The sequence below is a fragment of the Rhinoderma darwinii genome, chromosome 7, assembly GCF_050947455.1.
Source record: "Rhinoderma darwinii isolate aRhiDar2 chromosome 7, aRhiDar2.hap1, whole genome shotgun sequence".
NCBI classification, from domain to species: Eukaryota; Metazoa; Chordata; class Amphibia; order Anura; family Rhinodermatidae; genus Rhinoderma; species Rhinoderma darwinii.
The window spans coordinates 47,050,340-47,075,276 of NC_134693.1; the positions used below are offsets into that span (position 1 = coordinate 47,050,340).

Below are 24,937 nucleotides of genomic sequence, written 5' to 3' on the forward strand. Positions count from 1 at the left end.
TTCTTGAGTGAAATTATCCTGAGTATTTGTATTGTAAAAGCGCAATCCTCACTCTGGTAACACCGTCTTAAAGGGGTTCTAAAGGTTTGTCTGAAGATTGTTGGAGTGATCCAACTTTCCAATAGATCGTACATTCCATCCTGATCTCTACGGGCTGATATTGGGGATTGCTGTTGAAGGCTGGACGTTATTTAGATTCAGACATGAGGTCTGACACCCTGGACACTTAGGGTAAGGCCACACGGTGCATCGTTGATTCGGTTTTGTTGCGGTCAACTGCATGCGTTTTTTCTCACTGCAATTCTGCAGCCTGTTGTGTTTTTTTCTAAAGGAAATAGTTTATGGACACAATTTTCACTGGGGTTGAAGTTTGTTAGGAGCTTCCTGTATATAGTTCATTACAAGGCATTGCAGAACAGTTAGGAAAACCGCAAGCAGTTCAACAACATTGGCAGCGCGGTCATTAACCGCATGCGGTCGGACATTATGAAGATGCGTTCAACCGCACAAAAACGACATTGTAATATAACAGCAGCAGTCTGCCCATAATAAAATTTCACCATTGACTTCTATTGAAAAAGGACTTGCTGCGGTTGAAAAACGCAACATAAACGTAACGTGGCCGCACTATGTTCCCTTACCCTTATAGCATTTATGTCCCATGCTATTTACCACACTGAAAAGTCTCCGATTCTTAAACTGTCCATGGATTGAACAAAGAGCTCAAGTTTTTAGTTATAGGTCTATGGAAAATTGTACCAAGCAACCGTCTAATGTTGTGTTTATTATTCTTATGTTTTTTACCAGTCTCGTTCTTAGGCACCGTTCACATTAGAGTCATGGATTTTCTTTACAACAGAAGCCATGACACCGTCATGGATCCGTATTCTGCTGATTCAAATAGATACTGACTGCATCCATTGCTACAAACTACACTAGTCTTGCCTTATGACTCATTCACACAACCGCTGTTTTCTTCAGTGTCTTTTCAGGTTTTCTTTGCAGAAAGCATACTAAACCACTCATTTCCATAGGGCCATACACACATCCGTTTCTTTAGTTATAGTTTATCCTTTTCTTAGTTTGGCTTGTGAGTTCCTGCTACTCTCAGTGCATTTTTTTTTTTTTTTTACTCCTGATTGACCCGGTTTGTTTAACTCATCTCCTGTATCGTTCCTAATCATACTCGGCTCTGCTACATCACCGTTACTCAACCTTGACTCATCGGATTACCCTCCTGAACTACCCACTATTGTACCGCATACTCGGCTCTGCTTATTTTTTGTTACTGACTCTTGGATTTTCAAACTTTATTTACCCTTCACTCCTGGTACACATATGTTGTGGACGGCCTCCTGTAGCCGACTTCTGAACTGCCTGACCTGTACTGTCCATGTAGCTTATTGAGACTTATTTCTAGGGTTGCTACAGGCAATGACAACCTCTAGTTTCTCCTATAGCCGTCTGATTTCTTACCTGCTACACTTTATCAAGGGAATTAACCATGAGACTAGCTAGAGCCACAGAAGTCCTGGCACTAGCGGAGTACCTGTACGCTAACCAAAGTCCTGGCACTAGCGGAGTACCTGTACGCTAACCGAAGTCCTGGGAAGAGAGGGTGCTATAGGTGAAATTGTGCTGTCCGGTTGCGTCTTTCCCCTGGTATCACAGGACTCAGACTGTTAACCTTATTCCATCATGGAAAATGACCTTTCCTGACACTGGGGAGGTCTGTAGTTCTTTAGATATTTTTCAGAGGAGTCGCTGCATGAGTACATACTGTGCAATTTGAGTCATTTTGGCAGGTCAGCACTCCTGGGAAGATTTACCACACTTTCACCTCTTCTCTAGTTGCTGGTAATGGATCTCATTGTGGTTTCAACTTTTTAAGACATATTTTAACTTTTTTTTTATAGCATTTAATAGTAGTGAGTTTAGATAAACTAGGGATAATAGAGTCGGAAATTATGGGATTTCAATCTTTACTGCTAAAAGTAGTAAACCAGTTCGGCCCCACGCACACAACTGTGGATTTCAACCGTAATTACAGTCATCAATTTCTATGGCCGACGGACACCTTCCCGTATATTGTGCATGAGGCCTTGTGTGTGGAGCCATTGTAGAGGAGATTGGTTTGTTTGACACCTGGGACCAAACCACTATCCTTTGATTCTTATTGGAGATGGAAAGTAACCGTAAGAACAAGCCTACAACAACCATCTTTTCTTAACACTTCCTAACATGCCCAAGAATGGGACCATATGGCATTAAAAATATAGGTCAAATTGTATTCACATGCGAGTTGTATATTTACCCCCAACAAAATCATATTAGATACCATCATAGGAAAAAGAAAAACTGTCCCAAATGCTGCTTTGATACGGACATATTTATCACCAAAAAATTGTATTATATGCATGTCTGAATAAGCCCTTAGATTAAGTAAAGAATACGAGTACTGCAATAGTTTTCTAGACAGTTGTTGATGTTTTGCAGCATTTTGTTTTACTGGCCCATATGCCAAGCGGACGCTAAAAAGGCAGTGTTAATTCTACCAGGTTGGGTTTTAACTAAACCTCTAATTTACCTGAGTTACACCAAGATCAGATACCCTAATGTTTCCCACGATTGTTGTGGGCCTCCATAATCTTTTTGTAGGCTTCATGAAATGACTTGCCACTTTCAGGGATTATCACATTTCATTTTCACATTTGCTTTGAAACAAATAAGAACTGAAAACAGGAAAAAAAGAATTTATTTCTGGTTCTCAGAAAAGTTATTAAATGTACATTTTATGATGTACCTATTAAGGTTTAACTATTCCAACTTTTTTTCCAACTTTTTTTTTCTTAACTTTTTTGCTTTTTATTTTTTAACTTTAGTTTACAAAATGGGTTTATCTAGCAGAATCTTTGAGTCTGCCTCTTTAACCCCGTTTCTGCCAGAGGGGCAAATAACAGCATATATGTCAGACTACTCTGGCCGTAAAGGGGTCATATATGGAAAATGCCCCACCCTTTCCCCTGAAACAGTCCCAAATTTGCCCCAAACCCTGTGCCCGCCCGCTCACCCCATCCCTTAGAAAAAAATTAAAACAATAACTAAAAAGGTGCCCAACTACATTTATCTAGCATTGCGTTATAACTCACAAACGCGCGGTGTTAAAAAGAATAGAGAAAAAAAAAAAAACACATGTAGGTAGTTTTGTTTTTTTTTGTGTTAAAACTAAGCAAGGAATATGAAAGACATAAAATAGAAATCAGCAACCTATTTCCATGCTAAACGGGTGTGATCTCTGTAACAGGACTTTTTTTTTTTTTTTTTTAAAAAGATTTTATCTGTTTTTCATAATAAAGATTATTAAACCCAGGACAACTTTTTGGCTGTTTGATGTCTTTTTTCTTCTGTCTTTTTATCTTGTGTCTTTTTTGTTTTCTTCAGAATATACAAGAACATCCAGCATCAAATGTTTATCTCAAATATAACAATCGACGATACACAAGTTATGTGAAACCGCAGTGAATGTTAATAAAGCTGAGCACTTCCCTCTGTGTCCGTCTTTCCTCTGTGCGAGTACATGCGGATTTTTGGTATCAAACGTGGATTGATGACACCCTGTGCAGGTGCTTGTGGAGAACTGCCAGACAAGAAGATTAATCAGTAATGAAATGATGTCCAGAAATGCAACCATAGCTGGGCGAAAATTCCTTGGGACAAGTCATAGTTTACAGGATGAAGAAAGGTTTGAAGTTACAAGCAGCCATAGTACCTGGGACGGATAGGTGTTGTAAAATTAGGTAGTCCGAATGAAAAAAAAAGAAAAATATTCTTTAGAGAATTTATCTTAAAAAAAATAAAAAAATAATAAAGTAATAATACCCATGTGCAGAAGCTGGTAGTAAATGACCACAGGACAGTTCACTAGAAGAACATTTAGCTTCACATCCATCATGTGATGAAAATAAATGGATCCTCATGATTTTGTAACGGTCCTTTGGAGGACTTTCCAATGAAGAGAATGATGTCCAAATCAGAGATTACAGGCAATGGACGGCGCTCTGGTTCGACAACAAGGCTTACAGATATATATTTTTTGTACGGAGAATACTTTTTTCCAAGTGAACTAGCAGATGATCTGCTTCCGTGCTTGGAGAAGAACTGCTGTCTGGAGAGTAGAACTAAGGTCAATGTAGAAGAACATCTTAGCGATATATGTAGCTGGAACTACTTCTGGTAGCAACACATCATGAAAACTGGTTTCCAGTTTATTGTCTTTTAAAATGTACAGCCTTTGGTTAGTATACTTAATCCACGTATATTAAGGGTTTCCTCATGATCCTGTATATCTAGTGATTTCCGAAGATGGTCTTTTTTTTTTTTTTTCAAAGCTAAGAACAGATTAACTATAAGAAGTTTGAGGGATAGAGGTCACCAGTCCAAGAATGAGCATTCTGAAGAAACTGAAGGTCACACACGTGTGGTAGTACCCATGGATTAGTCCCATGTTGCAAAAGGACATTTTACTGCATGAGAGAACAATGAATGTCAAGATTTTTGGCCCTCAGCTATCATTTTAGCATGTTCAAAAATGGGGGCTAGATGCCAAATGCAAATGGATGGTACTTCCACAATCAGTCATAGGTTTGTAAAGCATTATTTGGGATCATTTAAACATGGCTGTTTGTGTGCATAGGTACAGCCACATTTAAATCAATAATGTAATAAATGCTTTATACGCTTCATCCCGAACTAATTTAAAAAAAAATTAAAAATAGTTTAAAAAAATTAAAAAAAAAGCAAAAAAGACTACAAGCTACATAACCGTAACCATTGATAGAAAAGTAGGCATGGATTAATGTATCAATGAAGGATTGAAGTTTCTAATGAATATGCCAAAAGAGTTTGCTTTGTTCGCTGCATTCCCACAGTGGCCATCTGGAGTGAGAGGGAAGGGATGGTTTCTGGCTTTCAAGAGTAGAAATTCAGGAGCCGGCTGCTCAGTTGGAGGTATCAGAATGGACGCTGCCAGGTCCTTCCGTAGGGGAAGTCACAGACGAAGGGGTGGCCGCATCCTGCCACCCTCCGTTAGCCTGAAACAAAAAAATAAGGAATGCTTTAGGTCTTTGAGTGCATAAAACTAGACACTGGAAGGACACATTAGAAAATAATTTAACATGCCCCATCAGTACCAATATTTAAATAGGAGTAAGTAAAAGGGTTTTTACACTGGGCGATTCATAGAACACTCATTGCCGATAATTACCCCGTGTAAACAGGGCAGCGATCAGCAGATGAACGAGCAAACGCTCCATCATCTGCTGGTCGAATAGTTTTTAAAAAGTAAAAATTATTATCGTTGTCGGTAGCACATCTCCCTGTGTAAACAGGGAGACGCACTGCCGACATGATAACATATGGAGACAAGTGATCGGAGTAACGACCGCTCGTCCCCATCCATGGCTCCGTGTGACAGGAGCAAACGAGACCTCGTTGATCGGTGCTCGCTGCACCGGACGATTATCTGCCGGTGTAAAAGGGCCTTAGTGCAAGAAAGTTTACTCATGAATGTTTATGGTGGAGGTGCGATCTTCAGGACTTCCCTCACTTTCACGGTGTACACAGGCAGAGCAGTTTGTCCATATGGGTGGTTGTGTCTGGTACTTCCGCTCGTCTCATTCACTTGAATAAGTGAACAGATCAGAGACAGTGCCTGTGTAAAATGAAGGTGACATAGCACTAGTAGATCGGACCCTCACCGATTAAACATTGATGACCCATCCTAAGAATAGGCCATCAATGTGACCCAGAGAACTCTTTTAAGACATTGGAGAACAGGAAGGTGTCTGGCCTTAGGGACACGTTTAGCGTGCGCTTTACTGGTGCACATGCTATACGTTGGGAAAAAACATGATGCATATGGGGCCCTATTTCGGAGAGCACTATTCTAGAATGAGCTTTTCATTTTACAAGTGCACACTGCAGTGCAGCTTGTCCTCTGTGAACCTTGAATCTGGCAAGTCTCTCATGCCATCCTGGCTGTACGAAAGGTGTGACCCTCTCCTTAATGCGGCATATTCCTTGATTCAAGGACACTGCTTGAATTTCTGGATCCACCTCTAAGCAGAACCTGGCAGCCTTTTATTTCCCAACCTATGATTTTGTGGCGGCCTCTCTGTAATCACAGTGGCCCGGTCTTGTCCCCTCCTCTTTTGCGTCCAATCTATCTCAGAACTGTAATTGCCATGTCACAAGATCATCTGTTCCTGTCCCTTCGCCATCTCTTTAATGCACATAAATGACACTTCATGTTATGTGGGGTCATTGTGAACCAACAAAGTGATGGCTAGGGACGCAAGAGAATGAGAAAGTATTCAAGAGCATTACAAGTTGTTATAGGTCATTCATATTTATACTCAACTTTGTGTTTTAATGCCTGCACTTCACATATCCCGTAGCATTAGTAGACTGGAGAGATAAAACCTTACAAGAAATCTGTGTTGGCTTATGAGGTAATGAAAAAACAACCACAAAAAGGTCTTAAGGCACCCTCAGACATTGCAGACAACAGAAATGCATGTCTATCTCCGATGTGGTATTCTTGACGACTAGTAAGCTCTAGCTTCATTGGTGACATGAACAGTGCCAATTAGGACAGCTCCCAATGTCCCAAAAAAGGGTATGCCCACATGTAGCGTAAAAACTGCAGATTATTATAGAAAATCTGCAGTGTAATACAGTAGCTGAACAGTGGATCAGATTCAAACAAATCGTATTCACTCGCTGTGTAAAAAATAAGCCGAAAAAAACCCAAACCATTGACAAATTGACCTGTGGTGCGTTTTTTTTTAATCTGCAGCATGTCAATTTATGCTTTGGAATCGCTGCTTTTCTGTTGCAGGTTTTCCCCATTGAATTCAATGGCGAGGTAAAACCTGCATCAAATAGCAAATGTTGCGATTTATGCAGTGAAAAAAGCTGCAATTCTACCGCAAAGATCACGACTCAGAAAAAAAATAGCTTATACTTAGCCAAATCTCTATGAATCTCCGTCCAGGCCAATCTCCTGGGATGAAGTTTCATCCCATGTGACTGCTGCAGTCGATCACAGGCTTTTGTGGTCACATGGGATGAAACATTATCCCAGGAAGCCGGCTGCAGGACATCAGAGGGATACGTCGCCATGACTATGGTAAGTATAAGATTTTTTTTTTTACCTCTGTTTTCCGCACCGGACATTCTAGCCAAAAAACTGCACCACAATTTGGTGCGTTTTTTTGCCTGGAACTCCCTGCAGGCGCCAGGTTGGATACGCTGTGTACTTCTACGCAGCGTATCCACCCTGTGTGAACATACCCTAACAGCTTGACAAAAGATGACAACTTAAAGGAACACTGTGGTCAAAAATGAAAAAAAAATAATAATCAGCCAGCACATGGTATTTTATGTGCGTTTCTTACTTTTACATTAAATACCCTCTGTGCTACCGGTTTTTTGGAGTTACTACATATTTTCTACATTGCAGCATCAAATTGCTGCCATCGCCATGACATTGAGTCAGCTGCATGTTAATTTCCTCTCCTTACATAGACATCAGTGGGCGGTGCACGGAACTAAGCCCCTCCCAGGCTGGGGAAATAATAAACTGGCAGTTAGAAACAATGCGTAATGGAGCCCGACTGCATGTATAAATCGCTCATGTTTTCTGTAAACATTACACAATCCCCATCGCTGGTGTCCTGCAGGGACTAGTCATCATTGTAACATTACGTGGTTCTGTTTGGGTATATTTCCTATATGGGACTCCCAACTGTCTCTGGAAAGCAGTGCTTGGTTGTTATGGCAGCACAGACTTCAGCTGCGGCCTAGTAGGGGACACCAGGGGATCTCTAATGGCATCATTCAGGTAAATTAAACTTTTAGGGCTTGCAGAGCTCCATGACTGACCAAAATCTGAATTGTTTGAGTGAACATTTAAAAGTTGAAATCCAGCCACATTGGTGAAGTCTGATCTCCGAGCACAATACATAGTGGTGGTTTGCTGGTCAAGGTAAACTCTTTTGGCGCTGTAGAGAGATTTAGGCGCTGTCCACATCTATGCTGTGGGTTCTCTTCATCACGGAAGCCACAGTGGTGTGCCAAATGCATCATACAATGAATAACAATGGAGTTTGCAGTCAAAAGTGATGGGAAACCAAGACGGAGGCACCTAAACCAGGTGTCAACATAGCCTTAAAGGGGTTGTCCCAAGATTAAGGCCCTGTTCACACTGAGTTTTTTGACGAGTTTTTTTTTATTTCAATGGGAGGCGAAGGCGGTTTTTTACCGCGAGCGGAAAAACCGCCTCACAGTAAAAAGAAGCGACATGACCTATCTTAAGGCGGTTTCTGCCTCCAAAACCCCATTTCAATCAGTGGGAGAAGGAAAAAAAAACGCCTCGACGAGTGTTTTGACACATTTTTGTCAAACCACTGTGCAAAAAACGCCTGGAGCAGATTTTGCAGTAGGAATTTTCCTCCTGCAAAAAAACTCTGTGTGAACTAGCCCTAAACGTTATCACCTAACCACAGGATCGGCGATAACATGCTGATCAGTGTGGGGTCAGACCGCTGGGACCCCACTGAACACGAGAACAGGGTCCCATTCTTCTTAATGAATGGAGCGGCAGGTCGCCACATGCGTACTGCCGCTCCATTTACGGTCTATGGCACTGCCAGAGGTAGCCGAGCGCTGTGCGAACTTCCGCTCCATTCATTCGGGGGAATCGGACCCCCATTCTTGTGGTCAGTGGGGTCCCAGCGGTCAGACCCCCACCGATCAGCATGTTATCACTTATCCTGTGATTAGGGGATAACATTTAATCTTGGGACAACCCCTTCAAAGTAAAAGCAATCCCTGAGCATTAACAAAGGATTTAAGCTCTATAGAGCCCTATCTTTCTGCAAAAACACTGGTGGTCTGAGCTCCCAAATTCACCCACGTGTTTCTTTAGAACACTTTGACTGTATTTCCTCTTTAATGGCAATTTTTAGGTGTTCATACTCTACAGGAGGTTCTTACAGACAGCAGTTATCACTGACTGAGAAGTAATACAAAATATCTCAGGAGCTTTACTTGTGACTCTCCCTAAGAGCTTATTCTCCATATGGTCCCTGGAAACACTCACTACCTGCTATGCTCAGTTCACCTTTGTGGTAAGTTTGATAGCACTTCTTTCATATTTATTTGGATTGGTTTCCATTGGTAAATGGTTATTCCCATCTAGGACATGTATGGCATATCCACGGAAAATGCCATAAATGTCTGATAGATGTGGGTCCCAGCTCTGGGACCCGCACCTATCTCCAGAACATGAGTTACCCATTCCATTATGCTTTCATAGAAAGAGGGGGAAGCAGTGGAATCAATGGAAAGAGCCACATGCGCGGCCACCTCTCCATTGATTGTTTGTCTGGATGCGGCAGTTGCCTCACCATAGTTGCTAGTCCCAGAGCTGGGACCGCATCTACATTTATGGCATATCACATGGATGTGCCATAAATGTCTTAGATAGGAATACCCCTTTAACTGGTTCACACTAGCATCATGGTTTGTGTTTACAACGGAGCCATGACTGCTATGCCAGTTCTGATTTCTGAAGGATACAGTTGAATCTTGACCAACCCTATTGACTTTAATGGGGTCCATCATAATTCCAGTATATTTTAAAATTTAAAATTAACTTTTTTTTTGCCATCAAAAATACCGTAAGCCCCAACAAGCCCCCATTAACGCTAGTATGAAAAGAGCCTTAGAGGCTATAATACTGTATTATGTTTGATCTCTCTCAGTTGTGGCAAATTGTATCAAAACGGTAAACCATAATTTAATACAGTCTTTAATATATTTTCATTACACAATTTAAGTCACGTTATAATATAGGTTTATATTAGAACAAGATGATGTTACAGGGATTAAAATGTAGTGAGAATAAATCACCAAGATTGGAGGGGGAGGGGAACAGATACATGCAGCCTAGTTATTAAAAAATTGGTGCGTCCAGAGATTTTATACTACGCGCAAAATGAAAATATCCATGATCTCAGTGCGCGTACACGAGCAAAAAGATTGCATTTATCGGGGGTGGGGTGGGTTGTGGGGATGGGGGGAAATGATCTGAACGGTTATTTTTTTTCTGTACCAATCATCATTAACCCTATGATAGCAGCAAGTGAATGGTGTTCAAAGTGGGGAATTAGCAGGGTGTGTTTTGCTACAATAGAAATAAAAAAAATTCTGTAAAAAGAACTTGTACGTGAAGAATAGAATGCTTTATTTAAGAAATCGGTTGAGATTGTTTTCAGTTATTAAGAAACATTTGCCATCTCTACATCTCAGAAGTAAACAAGCTCGGATAAAAAATGGAATGAATCAATACCTGTTGTAGGAGCACTCTGCTTATTGTGAATGTCACAAGTCTCTTACGCTCTGATGCAAATGCATGGAGAGAGCCTCATATTGCGATATGTGTATAATTAAATACAGAGTCATTATGGCAGAGATATAGCGCTGCGTAAACGTTCTCTACCAAGCAAATGGAACACTGAAAATAACAAAACCACTGTATACCTATGTGAGCCTGCGGCTCTCCCCTCCCACAGCGCTGTGTGCATCTTGTGTTATTTCTGTGTTTATGTCAGATCTCATCCCCTCCTCCCTCCCTCTGTCACGGCCTTTGGATGGTGGATGGCTGATCTGAGAAATGTATTTGGATTGCTGTCCCAAATCTGCAGCCGCTCTCCCTGTGTCTGTCTTATTGATTTCACTCCATACGACACGGCTTGTCGCTATGAATTTACATGTCATTCCCAGCCGCAAGCACTGCCAGGAATGTTTGCTCCTCTCTGCCGCCCTCCAACAAACACACAAATACGTCCACGCATGTATGGCTGCGACTGTAAACTGCACAAACGTGCAGTAACAATGCTTATTACAAATTAATATAGTGTGCAGAATATTTCACAGAGGGGAATGCAGCTCTGTTGTCATATTCAATATAGGACACCGAGTCATGTAATCAATTTACCCCGTACCTCCGTCCCACCTTACAAACAGGGACACGTCTGCTCGGCACGGAATTGGTTAACACAGATGGATTCCACACTTGTTCTGCTGTGGCCATGTTATGCGTCACCTGTTTGGCTATTTTCCGCGGCTGACTGTAAGTGGCCGCAGGTGGCACAAGGAAGTTGATTGCGTGTGACAGGCTTGGGCTCCAGCTGCCTACACTGAGCATCTTTCGTGGTTAGAGCGCTGGCCGTTGGCTTCACCGGCACAAAGCAGAATAGGTGACCATGAAAGGGAGAGAAGTGTGTGCAATGTGGCAGTCAGGGCCCTGTGGACTTGAAATAATTGGGAAACAGACAGAGAAAACAAGAGGTTCGTTGCTTACACTGATGCCCTGCGGACTGTACATCTGATTCGCTGACAGAGTCTCACTGTATCCGCCTGTCTGACTGATAACATGGCGAAGGGTATCCACCTGGAAGACAGACAATACTAATGGTGAAGATAGGGTACAATGACATGATGAGGACAGAGACACAAAACAGAGAAGAACATATAGAAGACATGGAAAGTACTCGGAAAGAAAGTAGGGACAATGAAAGGACAAGTGTGAAAGATCTTAAACGAGATAAATGGTAATGAAAGGGAAGCAGGGAATCCAGCCAAAGAGAAAAAAAGGGAATAAATTTACAGGAAATGTGCAGAAGGTATAGTCGGAAATAAGGAAAAAAAAAAAAGGGAAATACAAAAAAAAATTTCAAAATAAATTCAACGCAGAACCATTAAAATATATATACATATAGGGGCAAGAAAACAAATGTGTGTATATGCTGAAACCAAGGAACAGAATGTAACCGCTTAAAATTACAAAGGGTTAACTGAATATTTTCATTCGTCCTCTGTAAGCAGCCAACAGCAGCAACCAATCTGTCAGACCCTATAAAATGGGCAATATATACTGTATGCAGCAGGTTAGTTAGTGTCTGCCCTGCAGGAGTGGATTACCAAATGGAGTTTTTGCTGTTCTTTTTTCAAGATGAGAAGTGAACTTATTCTGAAAACAGCTGATGAAAAACATTATCCACGAGTCAACTTCTGAACAAACCAAATCTCTATCAAGAGTCCACAACATTAAAAAGAGTAAGGTTTCCTTCAAGAAATACACACAGACCACACAGATCTGAATGCACGTACAGATCAGATCGATTTACAACTAATCTCCAAACATCAGGACAATTCGAACCCAAAGAGCCCTCCATACGTTCTTGAAGGGCTCACAATCCACTTTGGTTTTCCACCTGGATGTTTTTGATCTGTGTCTTATGTAACATATTTCCTACTTAGCTGTTCCTCTCATATCATTGATTTTTTAAATGAGGCCACTTTGGTTACTACTGTTAACTTGTAGCCCTAAGAAAAAAGTTTTAGCATTTTATTCCATCCATATCTCAACCTCGATCAGTGATTATTTTCCCCCAATTTTCCTTGGTTCCCTTAGGGCACCAAAAACATATTTGAGGGCGAAAGTACTTCCAATGAAACAGTCTCTAGTGAGTGGCTGCCGGTGGGAAACCACAAACAATTATCCATGAATATCTGAACATTGGGCTTGTCGAAAAGTAATAAGACCATCAACATCGACAGTCTTTAGGAATGTGACAAACCCCTCTTTTCAGTCTTTTTCTACCATCAACTTTGTATACAAATGGCTTGGTTTCCAGCACCTTTTCCATCTAGAAGCCTATGACTGACAAAATCTTCTAAACAGTTGACATATCAATAGCTTCCTCCACAAATGATTATGTCGCCAATGCCTTTTCCAAATCATCTGAAGGTCCCTACCTGTGACTGTACGTTGGCTCCAACCTGGGCACCTTGGTATGAATCTCCATTGAGAGACTGCACGCTCATAAACAAATCTCCAGAGTTTGACATGTTAAAAGTACTGGAAGTACCTGGAAAGGAAAGAGTGAGGCACCTGAATCAAAGAAAGAAGGAAGTTCAAACCCCGGAGAGGAGGTCTGACATGCATTGTTATATGGTGAGACAGGCAGATGAAGAAGGCTGAACAGAGTTAGTACAAGAGATGATATATTTAATAATAAAAAAAAATAAGGAATCGGGATGAGAGAAAAGAAATCCGCAAGTTTAGGAAAAAGAAAAGAATAAATGAAGAGAGCCCATGTTTAGTACGAGGAGGATAAGTTATTATTTGTGTATTCTGAGCTAGATTAGTAGGAAGGATTTGTTCACTGAATTTGCATCACATGGAGGTAAACCGGTCTGGTTTCCTGTGTGCCAGAATTAGACATGCCAACATGGTATACTGCCCAGTTAGGTGTCACAGAGATCAGCTTCAAGGATCATAAAATCATTATTCTACATTTATACTATAATTTGACTAAATTCTCTTTTTTTTTTTTACGCAATTTGCAACTGGTCACGTGTAAAAAGTACACATTTTCTCAATTTTTTTCCACAGACACCAATGCAAAAAAGACCAAAATGATCTAAAGCTTCCACACAGCAAACATCTACTTAGCGAAGAGTTTGACATAGGCCAAAGATGTCTATATATTATAGGATTGGTCAAACTGTAAATCATTAACCACTTTTTATTATGGTAAATGAAAAAGCATCTGCAAGCATATCCTAAATACCCAATGCTATACTCAATAAATCCACATAAAAGCCATGTACTTTATCTGCCACAATACAATATAATTCTGGATTATAGAAATCCAGTGGTCAATACTGGTACTTTACTGAGTAAACTGGAAACATGAGAAACTCACCAGGCACCATACCATGGGGCACAGTGTCACCCAAGATCTCCTGGTTGCCTTGCATAACACAACACGGTATATCTAAGTATGGATTGCCACCATGGACAACACTCAGTATATTACTACTATACAGGCTACATAAGCTGGTAAGAAAGAAACTTAGGGGGTTCTAGATCAACTATTACTTTCTTCTTTGGATTATTTGTGGTGGAAGAATCTATGGGACAGAGGAAAGTCTGGTGAGCATTGACACAAGCTCGTAGGTTGGCAGGTTTTTGTAAACCATGAACAGTAGTTGTCAGACATTTTTTGATGGGATGATCCATTAATGGTATGCTTACAGTAGGGTGTGTACGTAGGGTAAGTAGTTCAGTACTCTCAATGTAATATGTGGTCTTTATCCGGTTGAGCTTTTGAACAGGCATTATTCAAGTCAGATTTAATATATCCCATTCAGATCTGTCAATTTTCCTTAAAATCTTTGCTGTACTTCTTAAACTGTAGGACATTTGACTTGATGCATTTAAAGGGCAGTTCCATTTTAAAGTTCCACTATCCAGTTAACTGCTGTCATGGCACTCAGCAACAAAGTTTTCTAAATTCCCAAGGCAGCACATCCACTGCTGGTTAATGGAAGCAGCCTGTATTTGGTTAATGGGATTCCGCCTACAAACTGCTGTATAACAGACAGTTCATGGTCGTAGGGAACATGGACGAAGAAAAAAATAAAATAAGTAGTAGCACCGTATTCCCACGATTTTGTCACAAGTTCCAGGCGATGCCGTAAATCCGTATCCTTCCGAGGAATGAAAAAACAAAATCTCTCAAAAAACTCTGCTGTTAGCTGTGGGAATGCTATGTACACTTCAATACATAATATAGCTAAAATATATATATATATATATATATATATATATATATATATATAATTTTATTACTATTAAGAATTACTATGAATAATAGCTATGAAGGGAAGAAAAAAAAAACACATTCCTCTCGTCTGTGCTGTACACAACAAGTCTCACAGACGTTGACAAACAGGAGCTTGGGGTCGAATGCCTATTGTTGCGTGACTGGACAGTGGCTGCCTACCTGGCATAACCTACCGGCTGCTTTGATATGGAAAAAGTGTGTTTTTTTTTATTCTCATTACTAGTGATGATCTACTCATAGTGGTAGAAGTCTTAAGATAGTTGTGCAAAACTATGGCTGCCTTCACATCACATACAGATGATCTGCTCTACCGTATGTCTTTATAAACCTACAGGAAGATCGGACCTACAGAAATTTTAGGAAATATTTCCCCTATTCCTTGTGCCGCAGTTCTATTCGATCACAATTCTAATCAAGTAGACAGCTCTCTATAGCATGACTAAAGTATTTGTGCCGGTGGAAAAGTTTGACCAATCATAAAATAAATATTTCTCTTCAGATAGCGGTTGCTGTGTAAAATGACAAGTGGGATGATAACCTAGTAACAAAGTAAGGTTGAAAAAAATCTAGTATAAAACAATGTTGGTCCAGAGGAAGGGAAAAACCCCCATGAGGCAGAAGCCAATTTTCCTAATTTTAGGGAAAATATTCCTTCTCGACTCCAAATATCAAAATAACCCCCTGGATCGACTTTCCGCCAACAACGCCTCTGCAATGCTCATTAAACAGGCTGTCTTTTGTCCTGAATGGCACAATATGTATCGGGTATGTATCTCGAGCAAATCGCTTTATTCATATGAAGTCTAAGCTGCTTAGTGAATATAAATATAGCATTTAGTCTCCTTTTACTAGCCACTGTATGTCTGCAGTGTTGCAATGGACTTGGTTGTTTAAGTTCCTCAGCCGTGTACGTTTATTTGTCTCGCATTAAATTTATCTATGAACTGCGCGATCAAAGCAAAACATCATACAGCACGATTGGTAAAATCTAACTATTTTTGTTATAGTCCATATACGGAGATAAAATAGACAGATCTGTCAATGTCACTATCACAAAGCCTCTGGGTGATAAAGTGTATATAGACTCAGATGTGGTTTTCCTAACAAATAAAGCCCACCACAAAGAAGTATCCTCCTAATACCAAGGCTGAAGCATGGATCGAGACAAATGGATGGAAAGGTTAAGCTGAAAACAAAGCACCTAAAATAAAAATAAGAAATGAGAACACCACCAATAGTTGAAACCACAAAACAACCACAAGACTATAGCCAAAGTCACGTGCACGCGTCAGGAGGACCATGCGTACTAACCGAGGTTCTGTGGCGTCAGGAACTGCATTTTGTTTTGTGGTGCCACTGCCCCGCGTTCCGTCTGTTTGCTTCCTGAATGAAACACAACACAAAACCAGCAATTTCAAGGATATCAGCCCTTAGCTTGTCATTGGCATAAAGAAAGTAGCATTTAACTGCAGGGTTAGCGAGCAATGTGTGCAGCTGGAGACTGGTTGACCAAATGGCTTTGTATGAACCTTATGTGATCTTCAGTCAGTGTAAATTAGGAGAGATGCGGGTGAGACATGTTCATCCTATCCTCATTCTATGACCAGACCCGTAGTTACCTCACAGCTCAGCAAACCAGAAGGTCAGCTAGAGCTGTACATACTAAAATTTATTTTCAAAATGTAGAGGTAGTATTTAAAAGATGTAAGCAAATGATGAAAAGAAAAAACCCCAAATAAACAAATGTGCTCTTCCAGACCTATCAGCTCTCTTGGTGTAGTAAATACTTGTATTCCCCATGAAATAACAGTGCAGGAGCATATTTTTTTAGAAATTTGCACTGATCCATTCCTCCGTTATTCCTCCTGGAAATAGATGAATAAATTGACAACCAGGTGTTACCATTCCACTGGTCAAAGGGGTGCGTACCTAGAGTCTGAGCACTGATTGGACAGTGTCAGAAATTATAGGGACACACCCCCAGCTGGTAACACCAAGTTGTCAATTGATTCATACATTTCTAAAAAGAATAGTGGAGGAACGCAGAGTCCTAAAAAATCCCCCCCCCCCCCCCGAATTGTTATATTATGGGTAATACAAGTATTTACTAGAACACATATGTCAGAAGAGCGGACAGGTTATCTTTACAATTAAAAAGAATTGCCAACGATTATTTAAAGTCAACTTGTAAAATGAGGTACTAAATCTAATAAAGTAAATGTCCAGCCTCAAACACCATTTTGTCTTATTTCTAAAGAATTCTATGCGGAGTCGTATTTTGGTTTTAAGATAAAATAATAAAATTCTTCTCGTCTGCAGCCACCAATAGTTAGAAATTTGGAGTATATATATATATATATATATATATATATATATATATATATATATATATATATATATATATTGAACTTAACCACAAAAAAAAATAGTATGCAGTAAGCTGCTCAGCACCTCCTAGTGGTAGCTGCAGGCAGACATAAGTCATAACATTATTCCTGGGGTGAAAGTGGCACATGGCATGTGTGAGACCTACCTTGGTGGTCACTAGATAAATCTCATAAAACTGAAGAAGCTGATGCTGGCTGTTGGCAGCATAGTTCATTTACTTTGTACCAGAATGCAAAGAATTAAAGTTGCAGGTGAAATTTAACTTTTCATAAATAGCTGGTAAACCACAAAAATAATTGTAATATGCTTTTAGGACCTTTTGTGCTTTAAAGAGGCTCTGTCACCAGATTTTGCAACCCCTATCTGCTATTGCAGCAGATAGGCGCTGCAATGTAGATTACAGTAACGTTTTTATTTTTAAAAAACGAGCATTTTTGGCCAAGTTATGACCATTTTTGTATTTATGCAAATGAGGCTTGCAAAAGTACAACTGGGCGTGTTGAAAAGTAAAAGTACAACTGGGCGTGTATTATGTGCGTACATCGGGGCGTGTTTACTACTTTTACTAGCTGGGCGTTGTGTATAGAAGTATCATCCACTTCTCTTTACAATGCCCAGCTTCTGGCAGTGCAGACACAGCGTGTTCTCGAGAGAGATCACGCTGTGACGTCACTCACTTCCTGCCCCAGGTCCTGCATCGTGTCGGCCACATCGGCACCAGAGGCTACAGTTGATTCTGCAGCAGCATCAGCGTTTGCAGGTAAGTAGCTACATCGATTTACCTGCAAACGCCGCTGCTGCTGCAGAATCATCTGTAGCCTCTGGTGCCGGTTCGTCTGACACGATGCAGGACCTGTGAGTGACGTCACAGCGTGATCTCTCGAGAACACGGCTGTGTCTTCACTGCCAGAAGCTGGGCGTTGTTAAGAGAAGTGGATGATACTTCTCGTCAGAAAGCCCAGCTAGTAAAAGTAGTAAACACGCCCCGATGTACGCACATAATACACGCCCAGTTGTACTTTTGCAAGCCTCATTTGCATAAATACAAAAATGGCCATAACTTGGCCAAAAATGCTCGTTTTTTAAAAATAAAAACGTTACTGTAATCTACATTGCAGCGCCGATCTGCTGAATAGCAGATAGGGGTTGCAAAATCTGGTGACAGAGCCTCTTTAAGTTGAACTAAACAATGAATAGGTTGCTGCAAAGCAGTCTGTGTAGTCTGGACCGCCCACTAACAGCTGTTGGGGTGAGAAGTGGTTCAGATTATACATCCAGACTGTTTATAAACCAACTCAAACACAGCTCATAAACTAATAAAACATATTACAAATATGTTGATTTTTTTGGTGTACCAGCCATTTCTGAAAAGTCATTTTTAAAGTGAGCCTTCACGAAGTTAAATCACTGTATGTTAGTAACAAGGATGTATGTACCTTTACTCGAAAGCAGTAGCTAGTCTATGAAGCTGGATTTATATTTTTGGCATAATCTATGTTGTATTACAGTTGCCATGTTATTCTAGTCACACACCGGTATCGCCAACTATTCAATTTAGGATTAAAGGAAAACTTCAGATTAGTGGTACCTGGCCTGGTATACCGGACAATAATGTATAAATTGCTTGTGGTATGTGTGTATATACACAAACATACACCTAAGAATGCAAAATTAAAAAGTACTGGACCTTTTTCTTCAAACACTACACCCCGACAAGTTTCTCATTTTACATCTCCAGGTGGCAAATTCAAACTTTAGAAAGTGCCGTATTAATAAAATTATTTGAGTGATGCATTTGACAGTCAAAGGAATAATCCCTTCAAATCTTATTGTTGGAAAACTCAACCAGGTCTTTATTCTACAGGCTTTCATCATTGGAGTTCACTACATTTTTCTTCAAAAACATCTTATGTCAAAGATCTGTGATGTAGAAAAATCAAAGATCTACAAAGAATGGTCGCAACTTGTCCCCCTCTAAAAAAGGGGAGCTGAAGAAAGATTTTTCAAAGCTTGATCTGATTTCCCAGCATCTCATTTGCCTCAATTTCTCGCTCTGTCAAATAGTACAGCACCAACATAATCTGCAGCACGGTACACATCTTGCTCAGGTCCTTGGTCCTAGTAGGACTCAGGATCTACTTTCCTAATCTCAAGCAAATACACATCTTTTAGGGCTCATTCAGACGAGCGTATATGTAGTCCGTGTGACAGCCGTTAAAACAACGGACGTCACACGGACTCATATACTTCAATGGGGCAGTTTACACGACCGTTGTTTCAACGGAGCATGTGAAGGGTCCGTGAAAAAATAGGACATGTCCTATTTTACTGCGGGTCACGCATCCCTCCATAGACTCTAGTCTATGGGGGATCCGCGACAACGCGCCCTGCTCGGGTACACCTCGGACGTGAAAAGCGGAAGTTTTTCACATCCGAGGTTAGACAGAGGTTAGCTACGCTCGTCTGAATGTAGCCGTAGGCTGGATGGTAGGAACGTAGTCAACCCAAGCATGTTTTGGAGTGTGGAAGATAATGGAGTACCAAGTAGAAACCCATGCAAAGGGTAAACATAAAGAAGTCATGAAAATGTTTAGATTTGGACTCCCAGTCAGGTGCAAACCCCATTATCCAAATGATGGAAGGAAGCTACGTTATACGTGGAGTCCCCATGCCTCAATGAAAACATGAAAATAGACATCAGACAACTTCAAGAATCATGTTGTATTCAACACGGTTGATAAACCTGTTGATCTGTCTAATTTTTCTGTTTATGGGACTAGGGCGGAATGTTTTTATGATTTCTACAGTGTTTTTGATAGTCTAATGACTTCAAGATGACCAAAGAAAGCTGCTGTCCACCTGTATGTTTAAACGCCATTCCTAAATGCACTTATTAGCATACCCCCTTAACCCCTTAATACCAAAGGTATTTTAAACCTTAATGAGCAAGCAATTTTTTTACGTTTTTCCATCGTCTCATTTAATGAGCTATAACGGTTTTTCTTTTTCTTTCGACATAGCTGTATAAAGGACTTGTTTTTTTGCAGGACACATTTTTCTTATTAACATGCACCATTTTGGGGTACAAATAATTTATTGATTAACATTTTTGGGGGTAAGGGTAAAAAAAACAAAAAACATTTTGCTATTCTTTTTTGTATCTTAAATTTACGCCGTTTACAGTGTGGTATAAATAACATAACTTTATTCAGCGGGTCGTTAGGATTGCTGCGATACCAAATTGATATCGTTTTTGTATGTTTTACTACTTTTACACGGTAAAAATTAAAGTTCAAAATTATTTGTTTTTCTGTCGCAATATTTTAAGAGCCATAACAGACTTCGTTTTTATTTTTACCATTTTGGAGTACATGTGACTTTTTGATTGCTTTTTAGCACACAGGCAGGATGAACAGAAAACAGCAATTCTGGCATTGGTTTTTATTTTTTTTACCGGATTTTTTGCGCAGGTTAAAAAATATAATAGTTTTATAGTTGGGGTCGTTACGTAGCGATACCAAATACGTCTAACTTTTATTTCATAATAAAAGCATTTTGTAAGGGGAAAAAGTGGGTTCTCTAATTTATTTATTTTTTACTTTATCAAACTTTTTTTTAACTTTTTTTTTTTTCTCCCACTAGGGGACTTCACTATGCGATCATTTGATTGCCTTTATAATACACAGCAAAAATTCTGTATTGAGGTATTATTGCCTGCTAGTGTAAAACCAATACTTAAGGCAGACCTGGGGGCCTTTGTTAGGCCCCCGGCTGCCATAAAAACCATCAGCACACCAGCGATTACACCGCAGATGTGCCGATGGGGTGAGAGAGGGAGCCCCTTCCCTTAAAACTACTTAGATGCGGCGGTAACTATTAACCGCTGCATCAAAGGGGTTAAACGCGCGGGATCGATGCAGATTTCAATCCCGCCCACCAGAGTAGGTCTGTTCCAAGTCCTCAGCTACCTTTGGTAGCTGGGAGATTTTGCTCCTCCCAGCAGCGCTGCTTTATTCTGATGCAGCACTGTAAAAAGGCTACTGCATCAGAACAAAGCCCATTAGTGACCGCAGTAAAAACACCTACGGGCGGTCACTAACGGGTTTAAACTCAACCCAAAAGATTGGGCCAAAACCTTCCATTTAAATGACTATTATGACTTTGTGAAAAAATATTATACGATATTCAAAAACAATCTTAACTAATCATTACAATATAGTCTTCAAAGTAAAAGTACAGTAGAACAGTAGCTTATTTTAAGAGAAAGGGGTCATGTTGGATCTACTAGACTTGCTTAGGCCTCATGCACACGACCGTGTTTTTGCGGCCGCAATTCCCCCGAAAATCCACGGGAGAATTGCGGCCCCATTCTTTTCTATGGGGCCGTGCACACGACCGTAGTTTTTGCGGTCCGTGCACGGCCCGGGAGCCCGGACCGCAGAAAGAACGGGCATGTCTTATTACGGCCCGGTTCTGCGGTCCGGGCTCATTGAAAACAATGGCCGCGGCCATGTGCATGTGCGGGCGGCCTGCGGCTGACAGTCCGCTGACAGTCCGCAGCCGGCCGACCCGAAAATCACGGCCGTGCACACGGCTACGGTCGTGTGCATGAGGCCTGTTTGGTATTCAGGAAAAATTCAACTTTTTACACCACGAATAAAAAACCAAAAAAAACGCAATGAACAAACCGTGGTTTGAAAAATGGTTGCTGTGTTTCTCATGGACATTTTCCATCAGTACAATCCCTACAGCAGGTGGAGAGGAAACTCCTCCCGGCTGGACAAGGACAGATAATGTTGCCTAGTGGTGACTGTATTAAGAGCCGTGCGCTGGGTAGCAATGCCTAAGAGCACAATTTACTGATCGTGCCGTCTATAAGGTTTTTTCGGTGGTGCAAATGGGGATCAATGATAAATGATAGTATTGTTATTATTGATCTTTTCCTTCGTTCGCACTGGCCGAATAGAATTACAATAAAGGGGGTTTTACACTGGGCGATTACCGGCCAGACAAGTGTTCATACAACGCAAGTTGCCGATATTTGCCCTGTATAAAAAGGGTAGCGATCAGCAGATGAATGCGTAAACACTCGTTCATCTGCTGATCGTATCGTTTTAAAAAAGTCAAATATTATCGGTCGTCGGCAGCACATCTCACTGTGTAAACAGGGAGACGGGCTGCCAACATGATCATAATGTATGGGGATGAGCGATCGGAGTAATGACCGCTCGTCCCCATCCATATCTCCTTGTGACAGGAGCAACAGAGCGCTGATCAACGAGCTACAAAAGTGTTACAAAACAGAAACAAGATACAATAGGAAAGAGGACTTCATATATGAATACACTATGGAGCACATTTATCGAAACTGCGAAGGAAAAGTGGACTAGTTACCCAAAGCAACCAATTAGGTTTCGGTTTTCATTTTCCAATGGACCTCTGCAAAATGAAAGGAGGAATCTGATTGGTTGTCATGGACAACTACTCCACTTTTGCTTTGTAATCACTTTTAATAAATCTCCCCCTACGAGGCGATTTAAACACCGAAAAAAACCAAAAACCTAGAATGGGCACAGATGGAATGGGCTTGTCGGACGCTCTCTTAACCCCAGAAATCTGTCCTCTTCTGTAGACTCCACTATTATCTGTCTCCTCTCCTTACCTTGTGTCAACACTACTTTTGTCAAATGTACAACTTCCGAGTGCTCTGTCCTCACAATATCAGGCCCCTCTTACTCTGCCAATGTCTCATACCGACATTCCAATGACAATGAAATGCTTCTAGCACAGGCTGGCTGATGTCAAACAGAATTGTGTATTTAAATCCGTACCTCCTGTTTCTTTTATTTGACTATGCTACTAATTACTATGTAAGCGCTTTCAGAGAAGGAAATTCCACTTTATGTTTATTAAAGTACCATATACCTGTCATCCAGCTAACAAACAGAACTGCATATTGCAAACAGCATATGTTTATTCCTCAGAAAGAAACAAAAGGCATGAAATGTGCCAGTAAAGTTAAATACCTCCTGACACAGAGAGACTGCTCACAGACAAATGGAGAACGCCTGCCAGTACACCGGGAGAGGGAGATCAGGTACTGGATTGAATTGTGATATAGAGGGATGGAAAAAAGATTAGCCCCCTACATATTTGAAAGAGAGATCTCAAAGGATTTGGATGCGGTTATTGGTACTTTTCACATCGCTAATATAGGTGTCCGTAACTTTGTGTGATCAGTGGGCGTCTGAGCTCTGGGACCCCACCGATCACAAAAACGAGATCCCGATTTCCACCATTCTCTAAAATCAGGTAGAGAAGAGATAAATAGAGTAGATGCCATGCATCACATGGCATACTCCATTATAGTCTATGGGAAATAGCTAAACAGCCACGGAGCGCTCCTTCCATATCCACCGTGCATTTAGAGCACACATTTGTGGCCTCTACTCAGTTCTTCTCCTCCCAGCCCGATTATAGAGAACACCAGAAACATAAAAGGTTTGGACCACAGCTCTTAGTTATAGCAACACCTAAAGACCGGGCCTGAAATACGTTAGCTGCTAATGCTTTATGTGTATACAAAAAAAGAGAGATTTTATGGGCGTTTGAGTGCAGCCTTCCTTTACCGCTAGAAAATATGGCTTCACAAAAACGTAACATTGACCCTATTAGTCTAGAAAGCAATAAAACAAATACTCCATACAATCTACAAATTAGAATAATGATCACACAGGAAATAGTCAAAGGACCACCCATATGTAAAATGGCAAGACTGGCATAGCCATCTGGTATAAGTTTTAGAAAACTCGAACTAAATGACTGGATCAAACTCATAACCCCTAATGTGGTACCGTACAATAGGATAAACTACGCATGGGAATGTATAACCTTGTATACATGGCTTGAAACAAAGCCTCCACGAGCTGCAAGGGTCTTACTTATGCTTTAATTGTATCTCCAAGTCTAATTTTGCCTTTGTGTTATGATCTATTTTATTCCATGCTGTCATTTTACAGGTTCCCCCTACTCAGAAACTGTCACATTGCCCCATTCCTCTTTGTCTATCATTCTTAACCTCTATCCCTGTTATGCTCAATTCCCCATTGCTTCATCCTTAATCTCTTTTCTGGAGAGTTGCCAACTATCCCTGAATCAATTCCTGTAGATTTCATTAGCCAAATGACTTAATGATGACATCAACAAGTGATCAACTACAGAGATCTAATTATTGCACAGCCCATGGCAATAAATTATACAGATCATTCCGATGTAGTTTGTGGCAAAACAATGAAGATCATATTACTGGAGGATTTGGTAACAACCTTCATGCTTGGTTCTTTTTAAATTGAATTAGGGGATATTCTAGAATTAAAGCTTCATATTGGATGCATGAGTTTCTACACGGACAATGGGTCTGGTAAATGTACAGATGTGATCAGTGGTGGTCAAAATGCACTATAAACAATCCGTTCTAAAGTTGTATTCATATAAAGCAGCACATAGTGAAATGTTGGATCCACAGCTTCTAACATGATAGATACATTTAATGTACTGAAGTACGGAATTGGATTGATTGGTTTGTCTTTCTGCAAGTTCTGCTCCCTCCAAATTCCGGCGGGGACTAAATTAGGCTTATGGTGGCCATACACTTTAGATAGCGGTTAGCTCCGTTAGCCGACAGCTGTTCCTCCCAAGTCCCCCATAATCATGAATGCTCAGCTGAGTGTGCACGTTTATTTCAATGTGTAGAGGAGAATTAGCCGCTGCTAGATGGGTTATCTCCC

The 24,937-nt window shown here is 40.6% G+C and overlaps 1 protein-coding gene and 1 long non-coding RNA gene across 8 annotated transcripts in view; one reads left to right on the forward strand and one right to left on the reverse strand.

Annotated features, from left to right (window-relative positions):
* Positions 1–2,739: 2,739 nt before the first annotated feature.
* PBX1 (PBX homeobox 1) overlaps positions 2,740–24,937 on the reverse strand; it is a 112,183-nt gene continuing 89,985 nt past the window's right edge. For 2 of the 5 annotated variants that reach the window (XM_075833336.1, XM_075833334.1), the window contains exons 7-10: positions 16,074–16,145; positions 12,886–12,998; positions 11,429–11,518; positions 2,740–5,090 (exon numbers count right to left, since the gene is read on the reverse strand). In XM_075833336.1, coding sequence (XP_075689451.1) covers positions 4,998–5,090; positions 11,429–11,518; positions 12,886–12,998; positions 16,074–16,145 — 368 coding nt within the window. In that variant the 3' untranslated portion in view covers positions 2,740–4,997. The remainder of the gene's footprint in view (positions 5,091–11,428; positions 11,519–12,885; positions 12,999–16,073; positions 16,146–24,937) is intronic. The other 3 variants (XM_075833335.1, XM_075833337.1, XM_075833338.1) reach the window with 3 other exon arrangements.
* Positions 7,609–24,937, forward strand: part of LOC142657859 (uncharacterized) — a 29,769-nt gene continuing 12,440 nt past the window's right edge. For 2 of the 3 annotated variants that reach the window (XR_012849991.1, XR_012849993.1), the window contains exons 1-3: positions 7,609–7,903; positions 9,030–9,191; positions 23,135–23,247. This is a non-coding gene — a long non-coding RNA (uncharacterized LOC142657859). The remainder of the gene's footprint in view (positions 7,904–9,029; positions 9,192–23,134; positions 23,248–24,937) is intronic. The other variant, XR_012849992.1, reaches the window with a different exon arrangement.